General features: G+C 45.8%; 1 protein-coding gene across 1 annotated transcript; it reads right to left on the bottom strand.

Moving 5' to 3' along the window:
• Positions 1-9,975: 9,975 nt before the first annotated feature.
• On the bottom strand, positions 9,976-26,366 carry LOC133354683 (keratin, type 1 cytoskeletal 11-like). Its single transcript, XM_061571734.1, is given in 12 exon segments — positions 9,976-11,546; positions 12,886-12,965; positions 14,454-14,475; positions 14,783-14,925; positions 15,816-15,913; positions 15,915-16,037; positions 16,340-16,465; positions 17,246-17,407; positions 18,131-18,287; positions 22,424-22,506; positions 23,677-23,757; positions 25,644-26,366. Coding segments are annotated over 12 exon segments (1,581 nt in total). The 5' UTR covers positions 26,025-26,366; the 3' UTR covers positions 9,976-11,421.
• Between the last annotated feature and the right edge of the window lie 1,378 nt (positions 26,367-27,744).

Here is a 27,744-nt window from a genome sequence, read left to right on the forward strand (position 1 = left end):
GCAACCACTCGGCCGGTGTGCACGAATTGAGACAATGTGGCCATTATGTTTTTTACAATGTGTCATTTGCACCCACAGGGCAGATGGAGCAATGTGGGCCGGACGTAGCCGTCTAGTCTTGGGGGGGGGGGGGGGCACGGGGAGTGTTCATCAGATGTGGGACACTTTCTCCACGAATGTGAAATTAACGAGAGTCCAGTTTGTGACTGTGGTGGTGTTGCGACGTCTCAGACCCGTGCCAACGCATCGTGAGCGGACTTCCCCAACCAGATAATTCAACGGCGATCGGATACAAATCCACGGCGGCTACTGCTGAAGCAGCCGAACGGGGATGCCAAATGTCGGCATCAATTTGTGATCGATCGCAATCCCCCCCCCCCAAAAAAAAAATGGGACGCGAAAGAGGAAGAAGGGGAGCGCTGTGAAGCTTCTGTGTTCATCACTATTTGGAGTTGCCGTTTAATGTCTCTGCGTTCGCCTGCCCCGATTGACTCGTGACGACAAAGATGCTGGCGCCGTTCGCGTCACCATCGCGTGATGTCACCACCCCCCCTCCCACGCCTATTCGCGTGCCCTGTTCTCGTGTTACGAGTCAATTGTTTTACCGGAATTATTACGAGCGCCGAAGCATGCCTATGCTCAAATGACATTTGGGCAGTGTTCACAACGCTGTCAGACATTCTTGGATCTTTCGGTAAAGCCACGTAGAAGGGAAGTAATAAAATAATAAAAATAAAACATAATAAAATAATTCTCACGACGTTTCGGCCACAACGCAAGCAGCCGTCCTCACCTGAGGACGGCTGCTTGCATCGTGGCCGAAACGTTGTGGCCGAAACGTGAGAATTATTTTATTATGTTTTATTTTTATTATTTTATTACTTCCCTTCTACGTGACTTTACCGAAAGAACCAAGAAGACATAACCATCACGTTGCAGTGGTACAGTACACAAACAACACGTGTGACAGGTCACACTGTGCTGATGAGACTCGAGAAATTCAAAACCGGTCCGATATTCCGACGTAACCTGTTGCCGGATCACGTTGCTTCAGAAGGCGCCGAAACTTACCGACTCCCATTGTTTTCGTTACTCAATGAAACAGACGTGCTCATGTGGTAATTAAAATTACTTAGATATTTGTTTTCATACAACTGTGTTTTTTTTAATATATACAATATACAGCGTGCTCATAAACGTTTTGCTGAATAGCCCCTTGCCTCACCTGTACCTACAATAACTCACAAGTGAGCAAGATCCATGTTCAAATCCACCCTGTCTGCTCACCGACACACACACACAACAACTACGCCCATCTCCCAAGTGAGCAAAATCCATCTTCAAATCCACCCCGCCGATGCTTTCCCCGTCTGCTCACCGACGCACGCGAACGCCAACAAACCACGCTGGGTCTTTCAGTCCGGTCTATCTGTGAGCCTTGCAACCGCAACATCTTCATCATCATCTTCATCATCACCTTCATCATCATCACCTTCATCATCATCATCTTCATCATCACCTTCATCATCATCTTCATCATCACCATCACCATCATCATCATCTTCATCTTCATCATCATCATCTTCATCATCATCACCTTCATCATCACCTTCATCATCATCCTCCTGTACCATCTCCCATGAGTCTCACGTCTCGCCTGACACTTGATTGTAAACGGGGCTCCTAATTTATCTACCTGGCGCTGGGGCTATCATCTAGATTGAAAACTCATTTCCTTAGAACTTTAGCCACGCGTGCTAAATCAGAGTTGCGTGGGAAGGACAACTAACTACAGACAAAGGCAGTTCTAAATTAATGAGTTTTAAAGTCATATAGAGTGGGTTATCCTATGGTCTCCCATAGGAATGTGGAATTTCCACCACCATGTCAGGGTTATGGTTAGGGCAAGTGGAGTGTATAGTACTCACAGATAATCCGCGATGTTGCCTCCCCAGCACAACGGATAAGAGCGCTTCCGCGGTCAACATTTGTCGACAATTTGCACACAATTCACAATTCGCATGGCTGCCGAATGCCCAAGTTTGGTGAAAACTCGTCACCAACAACAGAGGCTACTGCCGAGGCGGTGTTTTGGCAACCCGCCTAGGTGCCGATGTTTGCGTCCATGCGAGTTGGTGTTTGATGTACCCACACCCTTGGTGCTGTGCGTGACCTTATCTTGACTGCAGCACATGGACGACTCGATACGACTATAAATAGGCAACGTGCATAATACTCTCCCCATGTGATCGCATGCGTGCTCACTTGCACATTAAAAGGGGACCACCAATATATTGTATTGTAATAACAATGTTGCGTAACATTTTTTGCAGACAGGTAAAGCACACACGGTAGTGCATTGGCTCGATATGTCACTACGTCGCTCTTCATCACGCTCAGCAGATCATTGCCACCATAGCACGATACCATTGCAGTGTCACTCATGATTTGTAAACGTTATACTTGCAGAACAAACAGCCGGGAGATATTTGGTAGAACATTGGGCTTGGTGTCATCGTCACCAACATCCACAATTTTCCACCGTCGATTAGTGTTGAGGCACCTCATCGCCAGCATGCATCATCATCATCAGGCTTTTTGATTCGACAACCAATCTTGACTCCCCATGAGGTTTAACTTTTTTGATCAATCCCAGAAGGCTGAGAAGCTGATTGAACCCTTCACTTGGGATATGAACTTGCAACCTTTCCGATTGTGCATCTTTCTGTCATCGTCATCACCAGCCATGATTAATCCACTGCTGGATGAAGACCTCCCCAAGCTCTCATGATCTTTTGATGCAACACTCTCCCCTAGCACCTGCACATAACCTGATGTCATCGTTCCACATTGGAAATTGCTTCTCTCTGAGAGTTAATGGTTTATTGTGACAAGTAATTACTATCGAGCGTGACAGGGGTACCCGGATTATGCGATTAATAAATCATCCCTCACCGCGACTTCGTGTAAACAGGCCACGCGCGTTTGCAAAGTGCGGCACCAAATACGGTTTTGGAAATAAGCACCTACCAAACAACTCTTGCAGTCTTCTTGGTTCTGTCGGTAAAGTCACGTAGAAGGGAAGTAATATTTTATTATATTATTTTATTATATTATTTTATCATATTATTTTATTATGTTTTATTTTTATTATTTTATTACTTCCCTTCTACGTGACTTTACCGAAAGAACCAAGAAGATGAATCCCTGCAGTCACGAAAGCTTTAAATCGAAATTTAACTCTTGCAGTGTACATTCACAAAAAGGTACATCGCACCCTTGGACATCAATGCTCCTTGCAGTCTATCAAGTCTGTTTGCATTTAACAATAGGGTGGGTTGGCACGAGACCCCTCTTTGCCATCCTTATGGGTAAATTGTTGCTGGAGATGTCAGGCGTGTTAGATGTCAGGCGATTGCTGTATTCGTGTGTCACTTTGAAGTGACGCCAATCACTTTGTAAAAGCAATACAATATAAATACACCACGGCAACGCATTTTTCAAAAAAAAATGTCAATTAAATGTCTAGGGAAGGACGAAATAAACACCGCTGTTTCCCACTCGAGCAATAAAACGACTTTGCAACCGCCTTAAAATTACGCACGACAACATGTGCCCATTTAGTTTTACGCTACCCCTACGAGAGAAAATGTCTTGAGATCTGAGCTAAACATAAGCCTCGACGCAGCTCCAAGCCACGCCGAGTCGAAGTGAGTTCTGACTCATTAAACTGCAGAGCTTATCGCCAGGAGGCACAGAGCACACGGGTTATGGTTCTAGCTCGCGTTGAGCAGGTGGCTGTCTTGTAAATCATGTGTCCTGCGTCAAAGTAGACGTTTAGTTTATTACAGCGCATGATGTATAGCTCTCGAGGGGGTTTTGACAATGTTGTCTGAACGACGTGTCTAGGGTTTTTAGTGTCAGGGCTGGGAAGTAATTTTGTGTTTTCTTCTTTCTTCCAAGTGTCAGCCACTGTGATTTAAAAGCTGTCTGCCAGTATCAGTTTCGATTTAACTTTCGCCAGCCTGGACTTAGATCCAAACTAATCCGCATTGAAAATTCACAGATTTCCAAATGGTTATTATTATTTAAAAAATGGCAGCTATTTACCGAATACAACCTCGCTTATTTTCCATGATATTTTTCAGAGGCTCTCTTTTCTCGGGATGTTTGGCCAATTCCATTATTTATTGTTTGCATCCGTGTGAGAAAACCCACTCATTCGAGGGGACGTACCCAGCTCATGGTCACACTACTCTTCATTTTGAACCTCTCTAAAATGTATGGTAATTGAGCAGTAAATACAAATACAAATTCCAATTTTGTTCACTTATTCTACGCTAAAAACTCAATGTCGGGGATTTTTAATATTGTTTTGGTATCGTTGTTTTAATGAATGATATTAATAACATCCATTCACACTGGGTCTTGCATTGAAATGTTCATCCAAGTTTCATGTCTGAGGGTTTAGAAAATTAGACATTGTCTACAAATTAGACATGGTCTGAACATTATATACGTCTACAAATTAGATAGATCTACAAATGAGATATGGTCCACAAATTAGATATGGTCTATACATTAGATATGGTTTACAAATTAAATATGATCTTCTTGGTTCTTTCGGTAAAGTCACGTAGAAGGGAAATAATAAAATAATAAAAATAAAACATAATTAAATAATTCTCACGACGTTTTGGCCACAACGCAAGCAGCCGTCCTCAGGTGAAGAACAGGTCTGTCGGAAAGACAGCGTCTGAATATGATCTTCAAATTATATCTGGTCTACTAATATAGATACGGCTTACAAATGGGCAAACCGTAAAAAAAAGTGTGAACATTTTTAAATGTGCGACCGTGGCTGTAGACACAGATTGGTCACAGGGCATCAGCACATTGCCTCCATTCGTTTAAAAAAGAACATCTCTCCACACTCACAGCTATGAATCACGTCCTCCGACGTTGTTTTGGCCAACATTTAAAATATTATATCTATTAAAAAATGATGTAAGATTCATATCAAATTATTGCTGCTTAAATATATGTTCGGACAGACGGAAAATATTACCTCTCCCGGGGGCGTATGGGAAGACGCTGCGGTTGCCGTTTGATCTTGCCCCTGTTTGATCGTGGATCCAACTTGCTCACTCCGAGGCTCACATGCGTTTATTTAATAAAATAAATTACATCGCTTCATACTCTTACATCGGTTTATACTCTACCCAATTCATGACAAAGTATGAACGTGGATTGCTGCAATACGAAAGCCTTCCACGTAGCCATTATTAATACTGAGCTAAGAATAAACAATTTGCGTAATTTACAAACCTTTTTCATTTCTTTGCCGGATGATGGCCACCACATGCTGTGTCAGTCGTTGGGGTTGTTTGACCATAATTCTAGATTTGATGCAGCTAATCTGGCTGTGACGGTCCCACCTGATGACGGAGACTTGTGTTGCCTCCGAAACGTCGTGATTTTTGTTTTATTTTATTTTCATTAATTTTGATGTTTTACCTAAGTGACTTTACCGAAAAAACCTAAGAATTTGTTTGACCATACTTCACCACACAGGATACAAGGTGATATCACTCACCACTTCGTTTAACCATGGCCAGTAATCGAACTCGGGGCCATTGCGTTCAAGTTATAATCTCATATAGCGATACGACGATTAATAGCAATCGTGCAGTAACTTGTTAACGCTAAACATACAATGGGAATGCACCTTCGCAGCCAGTGCAGTTCATCGGTGTGGGTTCCTGCACGGTGACTAGGTCGTGGAAATGCCAAACTGCCAACGTATTGAACATCTTCTTGGTTCTTTCGGTAAAGTCACATAGAAGGGAAGTAATAAAATAATAAAAATAAAACATCAAAAAATAATTCTCACGACGTTTCGGCCACAACGCAAGAAGCCGTCCTCAGGTGAAGACCAGGTATGTCGGGGAGACAGCTTTTTTCAGACGCTGTCTCCCCGACAGACCTGGTCTTCACCTGAGGACGGCTGTTTCTTTCAGACGCTGTCTCGACGACAGACCTGGTCTTCACCTGAGGACGGCTGCTTGCGTTGTGGCCGAAACGTCGTGAGAATTATTTTATTATGTTTTATTTGTATTCTTTTATTACTTCCCTTCTACGTGACTTTACCGAAAGAACCAAGAAGATGAATCCCTGCAGTCACGAAAGCTTTTAATCGAAATTGACTGGGATATGTATGTATTTGTATGTGATGCTTATCTGTCGCTCTAACTGCATGGCAGTCACGTGTAAAAACACGCGCTAAATACAAATAATGTATCGTCATCATCATTAGTTACGACAAATCCGCTGCTGGACGAAGGCCTACCCAAAGTCGTCGGCACCTCTCACGACTCCGCAATGCCGCAAAAGCAGCTCGCACGGGAACTGAATTCACCGCTTCGTGTATCCAAGCCGGGCATCCTCCCGGACGCGTTCCCTTCCTTGGCTGCTCTCTACAATTCGCCGTGACCATCGCCCATCGTCCCTTCTAGAGCTGTGTGCTGCACAAGACAACTGTTCTCAATAGTTCGGATGATATTTTACACCATTGGAACCTCATTTGCCAGTAAAAATATGATAATTGGTTTTTTACCCTTCTTCCTGGCAACAAAACTGACACATTTTTTACAAGGAGTCATGTTTACATAGACCACAATACCTGCATTCATAATGCAAACAAAACAGCGCACATTATCAGAGTTATGTTTTTTGTTTGCATTATGACTGCAGGTATTGTGGTCTATGTAAACATGACTCCTTGTAAAAAAGGTGTCAGTTTTGTTGCCAGGTCGAAGGGTAAAAAAACAATTATCAGTTCGGATGATGTCATTCACCAGCGTGTGTTCTCGAATCCAAGTGTTTCTCTTTACGTCTCTTAAGTGTGATTCTAATCGTGTATCTCTCCACGCTTCTTTGCGCACTTTTCAGTTTTTGGTCTAAAATTTGTTGTTTGTTAATGAGCGTGTTGATGAAGCATATGTCATAACAGGTAATACACACTGATTGAATGTAGATATAAATACAGGGTGCTTCAAAATGTTTTAACACTTAAATGGGACTAATGTTTTTAATAGAAAAAAAAACAGATGATACACTGTAACATGATAACAAATGTAATTTTAATAGCTTCAAAAAGTCAAAGACTTGTTCACCATCGTTGTCAACACGTGCCTGGAATCTTCTCCAGGTGGCCTCCAGAGCACATTTCTTGTGGCGTTGTTGCAAATTCTCAGAAGTGTTAACATTTGTTTAAAGCACCCTGTTTTAACATCTACAAATATTAATATCTCTAACTCAAGCTACCTACGTCCTATCTAATCCCACACACTAATATTCACGTCACCACACCACATTCCACACGAGGGTCCACGAGGGAGGCACAACTAAGGAAGGAGAAATCAGATGGCTTCCCATTGCCTATTCTCAACATGGCTTTAAGGAAACGCAATCCCAGAATGCAGTTCACCCTCAACGGAAACAGCTGGGTCCTGTTGCTGCAGGTGACCTATTCATGCAGCAATGTGAAGGCGAGGAGGGTTGGTGGAAGTACACATTCGTGAAGCTTCCTCCATACCCATGGGCATCGAAGTCACCATCTCCTGGCTTAGCCCAGCAAGTGGCTTCATTTCTAACTCGCACCCACCACACAATCAGTACCGCCTGGCCTGATCAAGTCCTTTTTAGTACCGGACACTAACACACGTCCCCGCGTGTTTAAACCCCGTGCAAGGGACATGGATAACAAGTTCCCAACATGACAAAGAGCATCTTCCACGACCTTCCCATCAATGTCTTTGATCACGGCTGTGAACCACCACTTTTGCCATTTGACAGGTTTTCATTATATTATTATATCAGATTCCCGGGAAGAGCGCGGCCCAGCACCGGACCTCACCACCCACGGTTCACCGATTTTTCAATAACATTCTCCGCTTCGTTATCCCGCCGATCATCAAGGAAGCGGTGGCCTCCGGTAACCTAATACCGGGCGTGGTCATCTCCCCTTTTCAATCTACTGCCAATTATGCCTCCCCTGTTGTGCAATTTGCGTCCGGGTGAGTCTGAGGCACAGGGCTTGTGGGTGGTAACGAAGGGCGCAGCGGGGAGGCTGTGTGCCCGGAGGGGTTTGGGGGCTCGCGAGGCAGCGAGGAAAACCGGAGGGTGATCGGGACGGCGGCGGGAGGCAATGGGAGAAAGCGTTCACATCGCGGTAACGTGCTGCTGGAGGGGCGTTTGCACGTTTGACTGACGCGTGGGTGCGAAGATGATCACTCGTTGTGATCTGTGGTTTGGCAAAAAAAAAACACCGCCGAACGGCACAAAAGGAAATAGAGTGGCATTTTGAGTTTGTTTACAACGCGAGCGCCAGGTGTGGCGTTGCGTAATGTTGCTGACTCTCTGGCGTTTGTCCACTTCGATGCGCCACGCCTTCCCATCACGCTTGGGAAAGCCCACGTGGGCAATCAATTTCATTACTCGTAATTGCTCTTGGCAGACGCTGGGAACGGTTCATTGACGGCATGAACCTTGATTGCCTTTTAGTTATTTCACAGGAGTTTATTATCCGCCAGCGAAATGATGTTGTTGAACCACAATCCAGTGGTGTGGAATTATTTTATTTTCGTCTGCCACCCGAGTTCCAACTTCGGCACATGCGTAGAGGGACCACCTTCTCCACAGACCAACTCCAGGCATATTTCTCAGTCAGTCTAGGGGGCCTTCAACAACTGTGCAGTACTATGGGAACCTCATTTGCCAGTAAAAATATGATAATTGGTTCTTTACCCTTCTATCTGGCAACAAAACTGACACCTTTTTACAAGGAGTCATGTTTGCATAGACCGCAAAACCTGCAGTCATAATACAAACAAAAGAACATAACTCTGAAAATGTGCACTGTTCTTGAAGTTGATTGGTCCACACCCGAGACAGCTTTCCTTAGAGCCTAGTCTCATATGGGTTGGACCAGATGACGCCAAAAGGCGCACAACTCAAGGACAATGCACCATCAGAGTATGAGAGCTCGGGGCAAGCATCTACACTATGGGAACCTCATTTGCCAGTAAAAATATGATAATTGGTTCTTTACCCTTCTATCTGGCAACAAAACTGACACCTTTTTACAAGGAGTCATGTTTACATAGACCACAATACCTGCAGTCATAATGCAAACAAAACAGTGCACATTATCAGAGTTATGTTTTTTGTTTGGATTATGACTGCAGGTATTGCGGTCTATGCAAACATGACTCCTTGTAAAAAGGTGTCAGTTTTGTTGCCAGATAGAAGGGTAAAGAACCAATTATCAACTGTGCAGTAGTGTTTTGTTATAAGTTCAACACGGAACTACAAGGTTTTGGGACGATTCAGTTCCTGCCACCCAAACACAGAGGCCAAATCGTCGCACTGCGTTTTCATCGCCTGTAGAAATATCACACTCGGATAAAGACACTCCTCCTTGGCAGTCGATATTGTGCATCCACTCACGAATAACAACAGCATCGAGGCAGCCGTGGTCATGTGCACAATCCTCAGGCCAAAATTCAAAACTCTACGACATCAAAAACAATTTAGTAGGAATAGGGTGGGAAACACGCCATTAAATTTTAATTTAAAGCTTTCGTGACTGCAGGGATTCATCTTCTTGGTTCTTTCGGTAAAGTGACGTAGAATGGAAATAATAAAATAATAAAAAATAAAACTAATTAAAATAATTCCCACGACGTTTCGGCCACAACGCAAGCAGCCGTCCTCAGGTGAAGAACAGGTCTGTCAAGGAGACAGAGTCATTCAGAAACGTCGTGGGAATTATTTTATTATGTGTTTTTTTATTTCCATTCTACGTGACTTTACCGAAAGAACCAAGAAGACGCCATTAAATGTAGGGTTTTTACTCGTTCATATCAAAAATAAAAACGCTTCTCAATAAAAACAACAATAGTATGAAGGAAATGTTGATTGTTATGTTTATTAAAATGTTCCCATGAAAAACCCTTTTACAGAAATTCCCAAGACCTTCCGCTCACCGTATGAAACCCGTAATCATTTGAAAAAATCCACCAAAAGGAAACGACGAAAGATGCAGGCTCTCAAAACACCAAACATTTCATTCTGCGTTGAAAAGAAGCCAAAAGGAAAGCATTTAAGCAAAAAAAATTAGTAATAGCCAACGTCACGTGACTCTTCGGAGCCTGCTCGTTGTTTTGAATAAATTCTGCGGAAATGATGAACTCCCAGGAGGCCGTGCGGCTGATAGAATGTGTCAAAAATACGTGGAGGGATGGATACGTGAAGGATGCGCAAGTGTCTGTTTATTTATGCCTCGACATTGCCCATCCAAGGACGGGTGTATTGCTGTAAATCTGAAACTTGCAAGTGAAAAGCAGCCCGTGACGTGATATTGATTGCATTAATTCGTGTGCAATTTGTAAGGCCACGGTGACACAGACTTATTTCATTGACAGGTTATAATCCCTTGTTCATAATGACGTCCTTTTTACTTCGATGTCTCAACAGCGTTACGGAGATCGCGTGGTGACGTGAGGGTTCTGCCTTTGTAGTGAGGGTTGTGAGTTGACGCCGAGGAGGGGGGAGGAGGCGCCGCGCCCCCCCCCCCCATGTGGAGTGACGTCACCCGCTAATTATTATGAATGGAAGGAGTGTCCATTTGGAGGACGTCACCAGTTCATGATTATTAATGAGCGGGGCTGTTCGATGTGGAGCGACGTCACCCGCTCATGATTATTAATGAGGGGGGGGGGGTCCATGTGGAGGACGTAACCTGTTCATGATTATTAATGAGGGGGGCTGGTCGACGTGGAGTGACGTCACGCGCGGGACACACAGACATTCCTGGCTCATTATAGTAGTACATTGAAGGGTACTGCTGTGGTGGGTTCCCATATTGAAATATAATCGGCCAGTCTCTGGATCATGCACTGCTGCGATGTTAAAACTTCTCCCTGGCGATGACAATTTTTTTTATTTCTCATCGCGTTTTCAAAGAGCGTTTTTTTAAGTTTAAAACGGCGGTTTATGATGCACTGACTAAGTTTGAAGCGGATATTGCCTGCAGCTTGTTTCATTTTTACCGTAAAACAGTTCAAAGTTCGGTTTTCAGTGTGTTTAATTTCCCTTCGTAAACATGTACCGATGATGAAGTGAACCATGTTGGAAGTCAAACTTAATGTGTAGTTCTATGAACTCCAGTTCCCAGCCCTTCAGTTAATTTTAGCTTCCCAAAGACACCGGGAGGAGGAAGAGGGGGGGGGGGTCAATGAATGGACACTGGTGATGACTTGGAACACGTGCTTGTATTGGAGGTGTCGTCGTTTGGGTAGTAACATTGGGGCCATTGTGTATTTGATGGAGCAACGTGGGAGGAGCGGAATGTCCCCATCATTCAATCATCTCACTCTCCTGGACATTCTCGTCTTGATCGATCACCTTGCCGTCTAGGATCGTCTGCGTGATGATCTTCACAATCTTCTTCTTACTTCTCTTTTGAATGACCCCCACACCACCTTTGGGAATACATCATCATCACCCATCGTCATCATCATCATCACCGTCATCATTATCATCCATTGTCATCATCCATGATCATCATCACCCATCGTCATCATCACCCATCATCATCGTCATCATCACCCATCATTATCATCATCCATCATCATCGTCATCACCATCACCCATTATAACCATCATCACCCATAATCATCACCCATCACCCATCATCATCATCGCCCATCATAATCATCGCCCATCACCATCACCCATTATCACCATCATCACCCATCATCATCACCCATCATCACCACCTATCATCATCATCCATCCAACACTGTCCATCAATTACATCAATATCAAACCTCAATCATCCTCAGTTATATTCTAGAGACCAACTGAATTTTCACACATCTGCACCCGTTTGTTACAGTTGCTCAGCATACAGGTGCAATGGCCCAAAACATCTAACGGTCAGCAATGAGCAACGCGATCGCAGTTGTAATTGATAAAGAGTCAACGCGTTTTGTTTTAACGGGGAATGGTTATTACGTGGATCTTGGCAAATAGACGTTCAGGAGGGATTACAAAGTGTTGCAATGCAAGAGATGCGTTTTGGCCGCTTTGTATGATCAAGTAGGAGTTTAAGGAGTTGATTGATCTATTAATATCGATTATTGAGGCTTACAATTTAAATTCACAGCCCCCTGAGCAGGTGGCGGAAATTCCACATTCTTATGACGGGAGCGAATCTATAGACGCGACAACTACTGTTAACTTCCCCACAAATTGGTACATATTTTAACGACCCAGGAAGGATGAAGGACAGAGTCAAACGCCAACCAGGATTTGAACTCGCAAGCTTTAAATGGCGACCCTCCTGCTTTGCCGCAGAGCCACAATACAAGTGGTAAGAAGGGAAATAATGTTTTCACCGAATGCAAAGTGTATTTAAATAACACCCCAATGTGTCATTTGAGGATTGGGCAGTGTGGAGACGAGCTGGAGTGAACAAAAATAATAAACGCGAGGCAATCTTTTTTTAACGCGTAGGCTTTCGTGACCAACATCGTCCATAATACAGGTTTTTTGGGTTTGATCGTGTAAATATTGTCGATTTGCTCTCCAACACACAGGTGTGCTGAACTAGTTACAAATTGTAATTTTTTGTTTACTTGACAAACCTTACTAATTGGCTGTGTCGGGTTGAACGGCACATTTATATTAACGCGATCGAACTCAAAAAAATATGTATTATGAGCAATTTTTTTTTTAAACCGAACGACTGCCCATGGGGGAGTCGTAACTCCTCTGCTAGTCGCGAGCGGAGGGATGCCATGCAAATGCTTTGTTTACCAGCAACGGTGCCATCAACGCCGTCATCATCATCGTCGTCATCATCATCTTGGCCATTGAATTTGCTTGCGGAGGAAGATCTGCAGACGAGAAATGCATGCAGGCATCTAAACCTCTGAGCTATGTAGCTCTTTTTTCAGAAGCGACCTGGCCACAAATGATAGCTCAACAAAGTGGCTTATCACGTGGAATTTTATAGCAGCCAAACACTCTAAACGCACGTTTCTAAATGTGGAGGGAAAAACCGGAGGACCTGGAGAAAAATCCACGCGATCACGGGGATACGGGCGTCAGGGACAGGATCAAAAGAAACCACGACCTCCTGTATGCCAGGCGAGATAGTAAATATCTGGCCACCACCGCGGCACCCATCTACTTCGAGCCAACCTCTGCTCAATGGGAGGTCACTCCTTCTCCTCTGATGTCCTACACTGTCCTAGAACCTGTGATAAAAGATATACAATTTTTTGTTATATATATTTATAATCATCTGTTCATTCACCAGTCGAGGGTTTCAGAAATATGAACGTCAAAGTCAAGTGAATTCCTACTCGAATGAGTGTGGAGACGGTGTTCAATCATCTGCTGAAAGCCCTTAAGTCAGTGGCGGAAATTCCTCATTCATATGGCGAGGACGAGTCGTCCATAGGACAACCGCAATTGACTTCCCCACCAAGTAGTACTTATTTTATCGATGATGGGCTGAGTCGACCCCAAACTCGGATTTGAACTCACAATGCTCCCATAGAGCCACTCGCTCTACCAATTAGTCACTACTTTTATGCATTCATTTTTTTTCATGAAAAAAGGTGAGACAAGGGGGGGGGGGGATTAGGTAACTTGGGAAGAGTATCGGGACAAGATAAGAAGGTGCCCTAATGGTTGCAAAACAATAATCATGATGATATGGTACCATGCTATAATATCCATTTTACCTTAAAAATATAAAAAAGAAATGCAAAGACAAAAACAACAGCAATGATAACAAGTAAACTTCAAGAATATAATAATTGGTTCTTTACCCTTCTATCTGGCAACAAAACTGACACCTTTTTGCAAGGAGTCATGTTTGCATAGACCGCAATACCTGCAGTCATAAATACAAACAAAAGACATAACTCTGATAATGTGCACTGTCCTTGAAGTTTACTGGCAAATGAGGTCCCCATAGTGTAGATGCTTGCCCCGAGCTCTCATACTCTGATGGTGCATTGTCCTTGAGTTGTGCGCCTTTTGGCGTCATCTGGTCCAACCCATATGAGACTAGGCTCGAAGGAAAGCTGTCTCGGGTGTGGACCAATCAACTTCAAGGACAGTGCACATTATCAGAGTTATGTCTTTTGTTTGTATTTATGACTGCAGGTATTGCGGTCTATGCAAACATGACTCCTTGCAAAAAGGTGTCAGTTTTGTTGCCAGATAGAAGGGTAAAGAACCAATTATCATATTTTTACTGGCAAATGAGGTCCCCATAGTTCAAGAATATAATTGGCTGCTATGCACACATGTGTATGCAATATGGGCTTTAAAAATAATAACATACATTTTGTAAACATTTGGATACTTACACAGTCTGCGATGAACTATAACCTGCGGATGAGAAATGGGCATAAGTTACATGGTCAATGACACGCGATTAAAATCGGTGCCAAGTGACATTTAGACCGATTGTGGGCACAATGTTATATGAGAGGTATGCTTATGCTGTGTAATTGTGGACCAGATTACACAAACAAAGTGGAACAAGTGAAAAACAATGCAAACGAGGTGGTAACAAATGAGACGCAAAAAATAAATTGAATCTTGAATCGGATCCTAAATTGATTGCTCATCAATTCACTGTGGGTTTGTGGGGTTTAATCGCTCCACGCCTCCCAATGCACCCCCGTGTTCTGACCTGCTCCATATCCACTTCCAAACGCTCCACCACCAGCACCTCCACCTCCACCACCAGCGCCAAACGCTCCACCACCTCCACCACCTCCACCACCAGCGCCAAATGCTCCACCGGCTCCACCAGCACCACCAGCTCCGCCCAGCCTGCGAACAGACACACACAAAGACAAAGATCCCCCATATAACCTTTAACAGACTGTTGGGGCAAGTGCTGTAAGCGAGCACCTATGAAGGTCGGCAAGGTTCACCTACATTTTTTGGGGGTTAGATCGCGTAAATATAAATGTGTCGTTAAACGTGCCACCATCCTACACAGCCAATTAGTAAGGTTTGTCACGTCAACAAAATATGCCAATTCATTACTAGTACAGCACACCGGTGTGTTGGAGAATAAACCCACTGCAACATTTATAATTCGAGAATCCGTGACGTTTCGCCGGTAATTACAACAACCAGCATCAGCAGGCGACAGCCACAGAGTTGTGGAGAAATCCCCCCGTTTCGATCTGAACAACCCGGCCGGAAATGGATATCCATTGTAATTTATATCACTACATAACCCCCCCCCCCGCCCCGTCAGCCGTCCACCTACGGCTGTGTCGGGTGGTGGCGGTTTTCACGACACATTTACATTTAAGCGAACTAACACAAAAATACACCCCTGTATCAGTGCCAGATTATCCTAGTAGCAAATGTAGCTACATATGCTACGGGCCCCCCACTTTCAAGGGCCCGGCGCTAAATGCTTTCAAGCTATCAATTCCGGTTCAATGATGCTGCACTTGCTCTATTACTATAGTACTATACCTGCCTTCAACTTTTACGAACGACTGGGTGTTTAAGGTTAGCGATTTGTCGCATTATCCGGCTGTATAGCAAATGAAAAAATACAATTACTTTACTGCGCAAGTTGAAAATGTGCGCTTTAATATTTACGTGTTTTATTTATTTAGGGCCCCTTTATAACGTATACTCTATTATAGACACAACTCGGAACTCTGGCGACGGTCATGAAACCTCTCCCGTCCGTTCACCTGTTGTCCTCTCCCTCCAGCAGACGCCTGTAGGTGGCGATCTCCATCTCGAGCTTCATCTTGGCGTTGAGCAGCGTCTGGTACTCTTGGAGCTGCGCAGTTGTCGCCCGCTCGCACCTGAGCGATCTCGCCCTCCAGCTTCTGCAGCTGTGCCTGCAGCAGCTGCAGCTCGTGGCCGTAGCGGCCCTCCGTGTCGGCCAGCGCATCCTCCAGAGACTTGTTCTGGGGCCGAGACCACGGGACCCGTCACACGCTCGTGTTAATTGTAATGGTGATATTCTTGGTTCTTATTTATTAAAAACATAATACATTATTATTAAAATATAATAAATGATATTTTATTTTTATTATTTTATTATTTCCCTTCTACGTGAATTTACCGAAAGAACCAAGGAAATGAATCCCTGCAGTCACGAAAGCTTTACATCGAAATAATGGTGATATTCTGGGTTCTTTTTGGATGCTGTGGCTCTGGGCTAGGGGTGGGGGGTGGGGAGAGACGCCATCACGCGTGGGTCTCTCACCGTGCTGCGTAGCATCTCCAGCTCCAGCATGAGCGTCTGCAGTGACTGCCGCGCCTCCTTGCTCTCCATCTTCACGGTGTTCAGGGCCGCCTGGCCCTGCGACGCTGTCGCCTTCACCATCTCCGCCTGCTCGCGCGCGCGCGGTGAAAGAGTGCGGGGAAGTCGCGTGGTCAAGTGGCCGTGTGTTGGATACTGCCAAGTGCGCTGTGTGACTCAAAGTGTACACACACACATATATCTACCAAACAAAAAAATATATGACTATTAACACTACCGTCATGTTCTGAAGTGGTCGAACAACTGTTTTGAGAAAAAAATTACATGACGCTATTCCTACTGTCAAATGCAACTCGTTATTATATGCCTTTCAAAGAGGGTTCATCACATGCCAATCAAACCCATTTGCAATCAGCCAACTTCAGTGGGAAAAAAACCCGGATTCAATAATAGCTGTTTCGTGTGATGTTTGTCAACTCTCGTCATCGCAGAGAGTCTGGTTTAATCATCGGCAGCTAAAATCTGAACTTCACCCCAAGATTTCAGCGGCGGATTTATTCGGTTACGTAGTCATACACCTGTCAACACATCTGCTGAGCACAGGCCTGAAAGCACCCCCCTCCCCAAAATGTCAAGTGGCCGAGCAATAAACACTACGAGCAGTCAACAGCACCCGCGAGTGTGACGAGTGGTGGCGCAGATGAGCGGGGTGACCGAGTCAGTGGACCAGTCAGTGTTGCTGTGACTGCCGGCATTGCGGTCGCTGAACACCAGAACGGATGAGACGAATCATTCGGTCTGGTAGACAAAGTCCTCGTCACGGGCGTATGTATCAACGAGTGAAGTTCATTGGAATAGCAGCCACGGCAGTAGCGATAGAAGCGTGACGATGAGTTATTCTACGGGCACCTGCTTCTTGAACGCAGCCTCGGCCTCCTCTTGGTTCTTCCTGATCATCTCCTCGTACTGCGCTCGGATCTGCGCGATGATCTTGCTGAGGTCGACGCCCGGGGCGCTGTCTACCTCCACACTCATCTCGGCACCGCACTGCGCACGCAGCGCGGCCATCTCCTGCGCGCCCGACAAGCCGGGGAGAAGGGAGGGAGGGAGGACGTTCGGACCGGACAGAAATCGCCCACCGCGACTGCAAGGATTCATACTCTTAGTTCTTTCGGTAAAGTCACGCAGGTAAAAAACGAAATTAAAATTAATAAAAATGAAAAAAAAATCACGACGTTTCGGAGGCAAGATCACTTGATGCAGCAAATCTGGCTGTGACGGTCCCACCTGATGACGGAGACTTGTGTTGCCTCCGAAACGTCGTGATTTTTATTATTTTATTTTTATTAATTTTTATTTCATTTTTTACCTACGTGACTTTACCGAAAGGACTAAGAGTAAATCGCCCACCACGGTCAATACCGCAACAGTCTTGCCCCCCACTCCTGCGTCAAGCCCCATGTCGCCCAGATTGTTCAAGTTCAAGTTCATGTATTAGGTATAGTCCTGTGAGCCATTCGGCTCTTGAATCGGGTGCAACCGCAACAAACAGAAAACAAAAACACGAACAAAAAAACATCTTAAAGTGACTATGTGACTAAGTGCAAACAGAAAATCCAAGAAAAGACAGCAAAACATTGCAGAAAAAAATCACCGTACGCCAACGCTGTGTGCAAAAATCCCAGTGGGATGCAAGTCAAACAACCAACAACAACAACAACCACAAGACAACTTAGATTAAGGTCATCAGTCTAACTCTGCGCCCGCCACCGGCCAGAGGGCCTCGCCGCCCACCTCGGCGTGGTTCTTCTTGAGGTAGAGGAGCTCCTCGGTGAGCAGCTGCAGTTGGGAGTGCAGCAGTCCGCTCTCCGACTCGTAGTCCAGCTTGAGGCCCCGCAAGTTGTCGATGTCGCCCTCCACTGACTGGCGCAGAACAATTTCCGTCTCCCACCTAGGCCACGCACGCAGGGTCGGTCAGACGCAGCGGGTGGGCACGGTGGTTTGGATAGGCTGGACACGACGGTTCATGAATTCGTTGAATGAAATCGATTGTTATGCTCCAGGGATGCCGAGCTGTTTGACGCGACCCGTCACCCATGCGGGAGGCAACACAACGAGCACTGCTTTGTGACGAATCAATCATGGCTTGTTTTTATAGATGGACGTGCGCCTGCCAGAGAAATGTGGAATCATCACGATTGGTTCCGAACCACCAACGGAGATGAGCAATGTCCAATGCTAGTTTTAATAAATGGTGTGAGACCATGTTACCGACGACTTAACGAATGAATGTATCATCATGAACAGGTCCAGGAGTTAAAGATTTTTGATTATCATTAAAAACACTGATGATGACGCTGAGAATGAAAAAAAGACAAAATCTAAGCCACGATCCCGTCACAGGTGTCTTGAAGTGAAACATAAATCAATGCCAACACAAAAGCGATAAATAAGAATGGACAAGGTGAAATTAAAAGATTTGTGAAACAAACAACAGGTTAGATAATTGCAGGGTTGTCCTTGAGGTACCTAAAGTGAACTCCGGAATGGGCCCCTCCCCTTTGGCTGAGAAATCGGGGACCTCAAGGCAAAGAGGGCGGCTTTCATGCGGAACAAAGCCGAGCCTGTGCCCGAGGGGAATAAACCCGTGGAAACTTCTCCTTAAAGACCATAACGACCGTGTGTAATACACTACGGCGGCGGTGGTCATCAATTTATAATGACTCGGTGCTAACCCACGACACACACGAGTCGGCGTGAGTGTTCGCGTGTTTTTCTTTGTGTGTCTGTGTCCTGGCGGTAGTGTAGCGGTTAGCGCGCTGCGCTATGAACCTGGCGACCCAGGTTCGATTCCCGCTCACGGCTAACACTAGTGACGATTATTTGAACCGGTCCTGGGCCTCCCTTAGGTCGACTCAGCCTTAAATGAGTACCTGGTGCGGTGTGTAAACATCGCCACTGGGGAGGCAAAGGCGGTCGGGCGTGGTGTTGGCCACCCACCCCCTCGTGTGCCGTGCCGGCCTTCACAGGTGCTCGCTAACAGCACTTGCCCCTACAGTCTGTTAAGGCTATACGGGGGATCTTTGTCCTGAATGCAGGGCCGGCGGGTTGACGGCTGCCTGCCTGTCGGCTTGATGGCAACGTGACATGCGCTTTGACGAGCGCGTGCTGGTGCCTCCGTTCGCGACAGGGGGCATCGATTCGACCTCCCTCGGTCCATCTCCGACAACGGGCCGGGTTCATCCTGAATGTTTCTGTTTGCGCGTAGTCACTTTAAGATGTTTTCTTTTTCGTGGGTTTTGTTTTGTTGCGGTTGCACCCGATTCAAGAGCCGCATGGCTCACAGGGCTATACCTATCCATTGGTTATTTCGGTAAAGTCACGTAGAAGGGAAATAATAATACAATAATACAAATAAAACGGTGAGAATTCTATTGTTTTATTTGTATTATTTTATTATTTCCCTTCTACGTGACTTTACCGAAAGAACCAAGAATATGAATCCCTGCAGTCACGAAAGCTTTAAATCGAAATTTAGGGCTATACCTAATAAATGAACTGAAATGAACTCAACTGAAGCATCCGAGTGGAGGTCGTGGATTTGCGGTGACTGAACGATAACCGGTGGACAGAGTCACCGTTTACGGAATCGTTTCCCAATTCCGACAGGCGGGAACCGTTCCTCGAGAGGGCACTGCGGTGGCCTCAGTCGCCACGTGGTTAAACTTGCCCTGGCGTCTCAGTTAAAAGGTAAAGGTGCAGCCCTGCAACGGCTCGCTCACGACAATGCTGGCGCAAGGGGGCCTCCACTCGAGGAAGCTCTTAAGAGGGTGTTTGGTCTACTCTTCCATGCCGAGCAGACGTCTTGGAAGAGGTACCCACGCTTTTCTCCACGACACACCAGCTGCCAATGGACTCAAAGCGGAGCAACCCTTTAGGCTGCTGCGTGGACAGAGGTAGAAACTCGCCACATTGTTTTAAATTCAGTGCAAGGAGCAGAAGTGGAACCGGCGACATCTGGATTAGAAGTGGCGGGTGCTGACCACTGCACCATGGCATCCCCCCCCCCACCTTGCGTCCATCGCGAGACATTTCTAGAAGTAAACTTTTGGTTCTGAATGGAAATTCTCTTCACGGAAATCGGCACTGAAGACAACCTGAAAATGATTAACCAATGTCCCCATGAACGCTGCCTTTTAAAATTGAATGTTTTTGGAAACGGCCTTCCTTGAGGGCAGAGGGGGTCAGATTGTGAGTCACATGGCAAGGTTGTGAGTCATATAGCAAGATTGTGAGTCACATGGCAAGGTTCTGAGTCACAGTGGCAAGACTCATTATACAATGTGAAGGCTTGAAAATTAGATATAAAATGGCTGCGTAGTTGCCACTTGCAATCGTGTGGAACATTTACTTAAATTGATAAGAAAAGTAGACGTATAACGAGTGTGTTTTGAGACACAACTACACATATCAAATAACAACACGTGCAGTGCGCTCGCGTGACTGATTGCCACATAGTCCCAGTTCTGAGTTCAATATCCGGCATCGGCAAACATCAGTGGCGAGTGATATCCGAAGCGGTTGCTGGGCCACCGACCACTTTGTCAACAACTCCGCGTTGACCGCTGGAGTGAATTACGGTCTTACAGCTTGCGGAGGCCTTCATTCAGCAGTGGATTGACGACGAGCTAAGAATTATTGCTAAATAATAATGACGACGATGATGAGTTGATGATGATGATGATTAAACAATAATCATCGCGGTTGATTAAAACGAAATTTAAACCTCCAAGACACTGACTGGGGCAGCATTGCATCCTGAGCTATATATTGACAGCATCACTGTACAAGCAGCTTTTGTTTGGAAATGCAGGCTGGTCCCTGTGTATTATTACTAAGCAGTGTTTGTTAATGATCAGCACGGTTGGCTACATACGGTGCGAAAGAAGTTCAACATACGTACATACAATGGCCGCAGGGTGAGGAATGGTTTCTATGTGTCAAGTGACACCCTGCACACCCTTGCAAATGATATTTTCCGTCTCAAGGGTTTTTTTCCGGGTGAATATTTTAATCATAAAAAAGGAGTGGTCCGTCCTGTGCTTTACGCCACTGTCCACTTAAGTCCCAGACATTTCAATAAAAGTTCAATCCCGTTGTGAAATCCTGGCTGATGAGCAGCATTTATGGATGGGTGCAGGTCCTCGGAAACGAAACACGATTCACCAGGACAGAAAGTCTGACATGCCCTAGGACAAAACGTAAAAACATTGATTTGGAACAAGTTCCGGTGCGATCGCAAATCTATAGGCGCGACAGAAGTTGCTAGGGTTGACATTATCGCTTCTACTGCACCAGCCAATCAGCTGCCAGGAAGGCAATCCAATGCAACATGGCCGACATGATGTCACAACATGTCCAGTGTGACATCATGGCTTTGTGCATGTCAGTTGATCTGCGGCTGAGTCAGGTGTGTTTATGTTATTAATATTAATTATATTCGCCGTGAATGTTATAAATGTAATTTTTGTCATAATTATGAAAGTGTATTAATTGTTCTACGTTTTTTTAATTTACTTTGACAAACGGAATCAGAATCTTTGTTTATCCTGAAAGAATTCCGCACCTCCGATTAGCACGGTTAGCTACGTACGGTGCGAAAGAAGTTCAACGTACATGCATACATTCCACGAGCTATACAATGTTTAATTTTCTCAACTCCCTCACGGAATCAAATTTATGAGAATTTCTTAGCTTAGGCAATTTCTTAAATTGTGTCAGCTCTGGACTTGGGCCCATGATTCCAGGTCAGGGGGAGAGGATATTGTCACATTATACAACCATATGGCCACGTTAATTGACAATGTGATTTGTGCCATTCACCCTGCACTGTTTTGCAATCACAATGTTGGTGGAGTGGTGCTGTGGGTGCTGGTGGTGGTTGGTGGTTATGGGGTTGAAGGTCATTAGATGGTAATAGAATTTGCCAATTGCACGACGCGTCAGGAGATCGGCATTCATTTGAAATTTAAACATCCGTCTCCCCGAGTTCCACCGTCGCTCTCTCAACACGTGGACGTCACTCACTTGGTTCTGAAGTCATCGGCGGCCAGGCGGGCGTTGTCGATCTCCAGGGAGATTTGGGCGTTCACCAACTTCGCAGATGTGATCTGGTCACACGGAACGGACGCAATCGCTACCATTTGCTGTCACGCGCGAGAGCTCAGGGCGCAGCCCATCTTTGATGGTTCCAAACAATGGATATTGTATTATGCATGCGGTTTAAACTGGCCTTTCCCAGTCGGCTGCATCAGCATCCAAACCACAGCTGAACCGCATTCTTCTTTTCAAAGGCAGAGCACGCCAAGGGCACCTTTTCCTTCGGCCACTGCCCATCTACCACCAACCACAAACTTAGGTGCGGTGCGTCACCGTTTGATTGAAGTCAATTTGTGGATCTCCAGCGGCAACGCCGTGTAAATGTACTTGAAAAATGGACAGACGGTTAATTTTATTTATTCCAGTGACATCTTATCTGATATAGATTTATATAGCACCTTTATCGAGGCGCTTTACAGCAATTATAACATTGCACATCGGATGATGATGATGATGATTTTAAATGAAGAACTGAGCTATTATAAGTGCTGGTGTAGTTTTAATGACAGCAGAACAAGAGGGATTGGTAATTAGGGGCCAGAATAGGCCTGGTTGTGGATGGGCTCAGCGGGGAATCTTTTAATGTCCATAACCCGAATTCGTCGAATGCACTTGTGCTTGATGTGTTCATACGCGATGTGTAAACACGTGATGTGCAAACACGTGATATGCCGACATATAACTTATTGAATTCATACTGTGGAGGATTTCAAGTCGCGCCCTTGTCCGTCAAATAAAATTGCATTTCAATTAAGTTTCTTCATCAAAAGGTCAGGTATTTTTCACGGACCGTGTAAAATGTTGAACTCAAAGTAGCTTGTGGTGCATCAGCACACTGCGCTACAGCAAATGATGGGTTCAATTCCTGCCTGGGAATCACTGCACCAGTGACAGGTGGAGATCATACCTAGTTTGAACCTCACCCAGATCGGCTGGGCCTACACATCTGAACGAATTTTTTTAGTATTTTACTATTTAACCTTGGAAATCAGACGTGCCAGTTGCAAGTGGGTCTGGCCACGCCGCTCTGTCGTGGACGCTGCTGCTGCTGTTAATTGACGCAGCACTGAACGTTAACATTCAACAAGGTTTACGCGGGGGTCATCAGTCTTTGATGCCACTCAGTATCGCAACAAAGCTTCGTGGCTGCAGTGTGGCTCACCGGTGCACCGCGGTCTTACCTGCTCAATGAGAGCCTCGATGTTGACGAGCAGGGGGTCGTAGTTGGTGGTGGAGATGTTGCTGGCGCGGGACTCCTTGATCTGGGCACAGTGACATTCACGCTGCGCTAGAGGACCCTCCGGCGGCGCCGATAGGGGCGCGTTGACGCAAACAACGCTAGCCCCCCCCCTCTGCCCAATGGACCGTAAAGGCACGGGTAATTTGAATTCTGGTAAGCGTTGCTTAAGAACTTTAAAAAGTTCTCTTGAGGGTTTGGGAGTAACAACAACGCTAATTTGCTTTTCCACGAAATCTTCAATGGGTCTCAAAACTCAATGTTTAGGGTATTGCTATTGGATGTTATACAAATTAAAATTTGTACGTGTGGAATTAAACCAGTGTCACGGAAAAACCCATATATATACCAAATAACTTTCAAAAAGGTCATAAACCTCCCTTGTTGTACTGCCACTAAAACAGGTACCACCACGTGGTCCCTGCCTGCAGGCATATAGATGCATCACGTCGGCTGTGTGATGCATCAACTCTCGCCTGCGAGTCACTGGACGGCAGGTGAGCATTGCCTGCGCATGCAAAGAGTCGGCGACGTTCACGCGTTCACAAAGCCACGTCGCATTCGAGAGACGTGAACTTAGTTGAGGTCATTGTCGTGGGTTGCTTTGTAGTCTGGAGTCCAGGGAGGTGTCAAATTGGAACTGGGGACACTGAGAATCAAATTACCAGTCCCCATTGTGTTTCTTGTTTAACTGAAGCATAAAGCTTCTTTCACTCGTGCGATACTCAGAGCTGCCTCTGACACCAACAGACAAGACTGTACGCACACGAAGGATAATTTACTCACGCATTCATTCACAAGTTCGATTTTAGCTTCACTGCGTTCTGGGAAATGCGCAGCGCTAAAACGAGTTGAGCCACGTACATCGTTATTTCATTTCGGAAATCGCACACGGAAATTTGCTGCTCGATTATACAGAGCAGATACAACCACTTATATAATTCACATTGGGGCTGGTTATGTGGGAGTGAACAAGATTTGACGAGTTAGAATCGTTAAAAAATATTCTATTCCAGCCACATATGTTCGTCCTTTATTTCGGATATATGAATTTAGATTCCTTAAAACTCATCGGAAGGCAATCTGTCTCAAAGATAATTTTCAATTGAACAATGCTTTCGGATGCGTAATCAAATATTAGTTTTTATCTTTAATATCACGATTGTTATTCATACCAACGACCCACATGACCGACACGGCGTGGTAATGGCATTTATCCAGAGGTGGATCGACACGAAACTCTTGAACGATGTGCAGTGCGGTATTCTTAGGTTTTTTCGGTAAAGTCACGTAGGTAAAATATTAAAATTAATAAAAAGTAAAATAAAATAAAAATCACGACGTTTAATTTTAATGTTTTACCTACGTGACTTTACCGAAAAAACCTAAGAATATGAACCCTTGCAGTCACGAAAGCTTCAAATCTAGAATTTGTGCAGTGCGGTGTGTCTAGAAATGGTTGTCCTCTTGAGAAATCGGAGCCTCGCATGGACGTTGGGGGATTTTCCATCCCTGTCTCATTGGGGCACGACGGTGGCGAAATGTTAACTACCTCGCCTGGTATGCAGAAGGTCGGGTACTGAATCCCGGACCTTGACGCCTGTTGTATATTTGGAGTTTGCATGTTCTCTCTTTTTTTCACCGGGTCCTCCGGGTTTCCCCCTCCACATTTAGAAACATGCATTGAGAGTATTTGTCTGCTATACATTTTCACATGATGATAAGCCACTTCGTTGAAATATCATTTTTGGCCAGGTCACTTCTGATAAAGAGCTTACGGCTCAGTGGTGCATTACCTGGTAAAAAAAAAATGCTTTATAATAGTTTCGTTATTCATTGAGCGGCGGTGGAGACACGACGCCTTCAATCGCACCTGACACCGCGTGCACGCACGCCAGAGAAGACGCTCACCTTGATCTCTAGGGCTTTGTTGACAGACTCCAGGTAGCGGACCTTCTCCATGTACTCCTCCAGACGCGTGTTGAGGTCCTGCATCTCGAGCTTTTCATCGCCACCCAGCAGTCCTCCTCCTCCCGCTCCGCCGCCTCCTCCGCCCCTGCCGAGGCTCATGGAGGAGAAGGAGGACGAGGAGTAGGCCGCCTTGGACGAGGAGAGCACCGGCTCGGCCCCGTAGATGAAGACGCCGCCCGAATGCACCTCGATGCCACCGGCGCCGCCGCCGTACATGCTGGCCGCGCTGCTACGGGCGACGCTGTGGCCGCCGCCGCCGCCGCTCTGCGAGTGGCTGGAAAATTTGCGAGCCGTGGACATCGTGCTCCCCGCTCTTGACATCTCGAGAGGAGTTCGGGAGAACTTGAGAGACAGAGAGAGAGAGCAATGGGATGGGGATATCACGAAGTTGGGAACCCGCCGGCGAAGGGACCTACGGGTGGCTCGAGCTTGAGGTGGTGAATTCGACAGGTGTGGAGGGCCTCGAGGTGGGCCTTCAGACGCTGCGGGACACGTTCCGGTGTGCGGTTAAACGCTCCGTTCGCCAGATATATATAGAGCACCACACATGTGGGTTGAACGTGGGCCAGCACACCCCGGCTTCCGATTGGCTCGCCCTGCCCCGCATTAATTTATCTCCCAAGCACAGGTCGCATGAGCCCGCTGGGTGCTCAGGGCAGTGACACCTGCTTCGGTTAATGGTTATTGAAGCCAAGGCACCAGGTCGCGCATTTCATCGGCCACACCTGCCCTGCGCGGAGGCGGAGACAACCACGGAGCTCCAAGCCACCCCCCGTTGGGGCTTCGCTGAGAATGAGCCGGCATTCAGGGCTGCCCGCGTAAGCTCCTTGAACCGCGCAGCAGAGCGAATGCTGCACTTCGCAAAGAACGCATTCACGTGAAATGAAAAATGATCAGTAGCACGGCATTTTATTGCCATATAAAACACCGAATTGTAATGCAATAATAATAATTGCTTTTAATGCTCATATGAGTACCAAGGGCAGTGGCTCATCTCCTGTTTACAACCCTGAACCCAGCGGTGGAAATTCCACATTCCTACAGCGGGGGTGAGTCAAATCCATGGGACAACCGACGTTGACTTCTTCGCAAAGCGTTACTACTATTTTATTGACCCCCAGAGAGAACATGTGCCGAGTCAATCCTCAGCCAGGGTGTGAACTCACGACCTTTCTGAGTGCGAGCGGCTCGCGTTCAGAGTCGCGCGTTGACGTTCCGTGCATCAGAATCATTCACGTCGCTTCGCAATTACGTCCCTAAGCAGTGGACCGCGTATAAGTTGCGTTTTTTTAATTGAAATAAATTTTCGTAAAAAAAAAACCTGAATTTTTGTAAAATACCAGGCACTATCATCAAGAAGACAACCGTTTGAAGAATATTATACTGGTAGGAACCTCCTGGTTACAGCAGCCCACAGGGGATTATTGTGTCCGTCGTGCAGGGAGGGGCTGGGTGGGGAGGGGCTGGGTGGGGAGGGTGGGGCTGGGTGGGGAGGGTGGGGGGTGGGAGGGATGGGGCTGGGTGGAGAGGGGCTTGTCACTCCGTGGTGCCCTTATAAAACTCAACATTTAACCTACTCACGCCGGCTTGTGCCCACCCTCACAGTCGGGCATATTTGCGGAATACACCACGCCGCCGTTGATCCTGGCCATTGACCGAGCAACCCAACGTTTCTACCAGCTCCCTCCGCAGGAATGTGTTATTTAAAAAAAAACGTCATGAATGTGCTGGCACTTGGAATAGAATTAATTCACACAAGTTGCTGCTATGCCATATCGACGACCTAAAACGATGAAAGTGACTAGTCATAGGATTGTAAGCAGGATACTTCACGCGAAAACTATTAGCTTCCCGTCTGCTCACACATTGAATCAATTTGTATCGACAATGTAACAGGTAATAAAGGCATTGCCTTCCATTGTATTTCAGGGTATTATTCGTGAAGGCACAATGTACTTGAATAAAATGCATTGTGTATTCCTCGGCTGCTTTGTAACATGAGACAGTTGAAATTCAGCTGAAATGACCCCACAACACTGCA

Source organism: Lethenteron reissneri, chromosome 48, assembly GCF_015708825.2.
Source record: "Lethenteron reissneri isolate LAM-NWPU_2019-01 chromosome 48, ASM1570882v1, whole genome shotgun sequence".
Taxonomy (NCBI): domain Eukaryota; kingdom Metazoa; phylum Chordata; class Hyperoartia; order Petromyzontiformes; family Petromyzontidae; genus Lethenteron; species Lethenteron reissneri.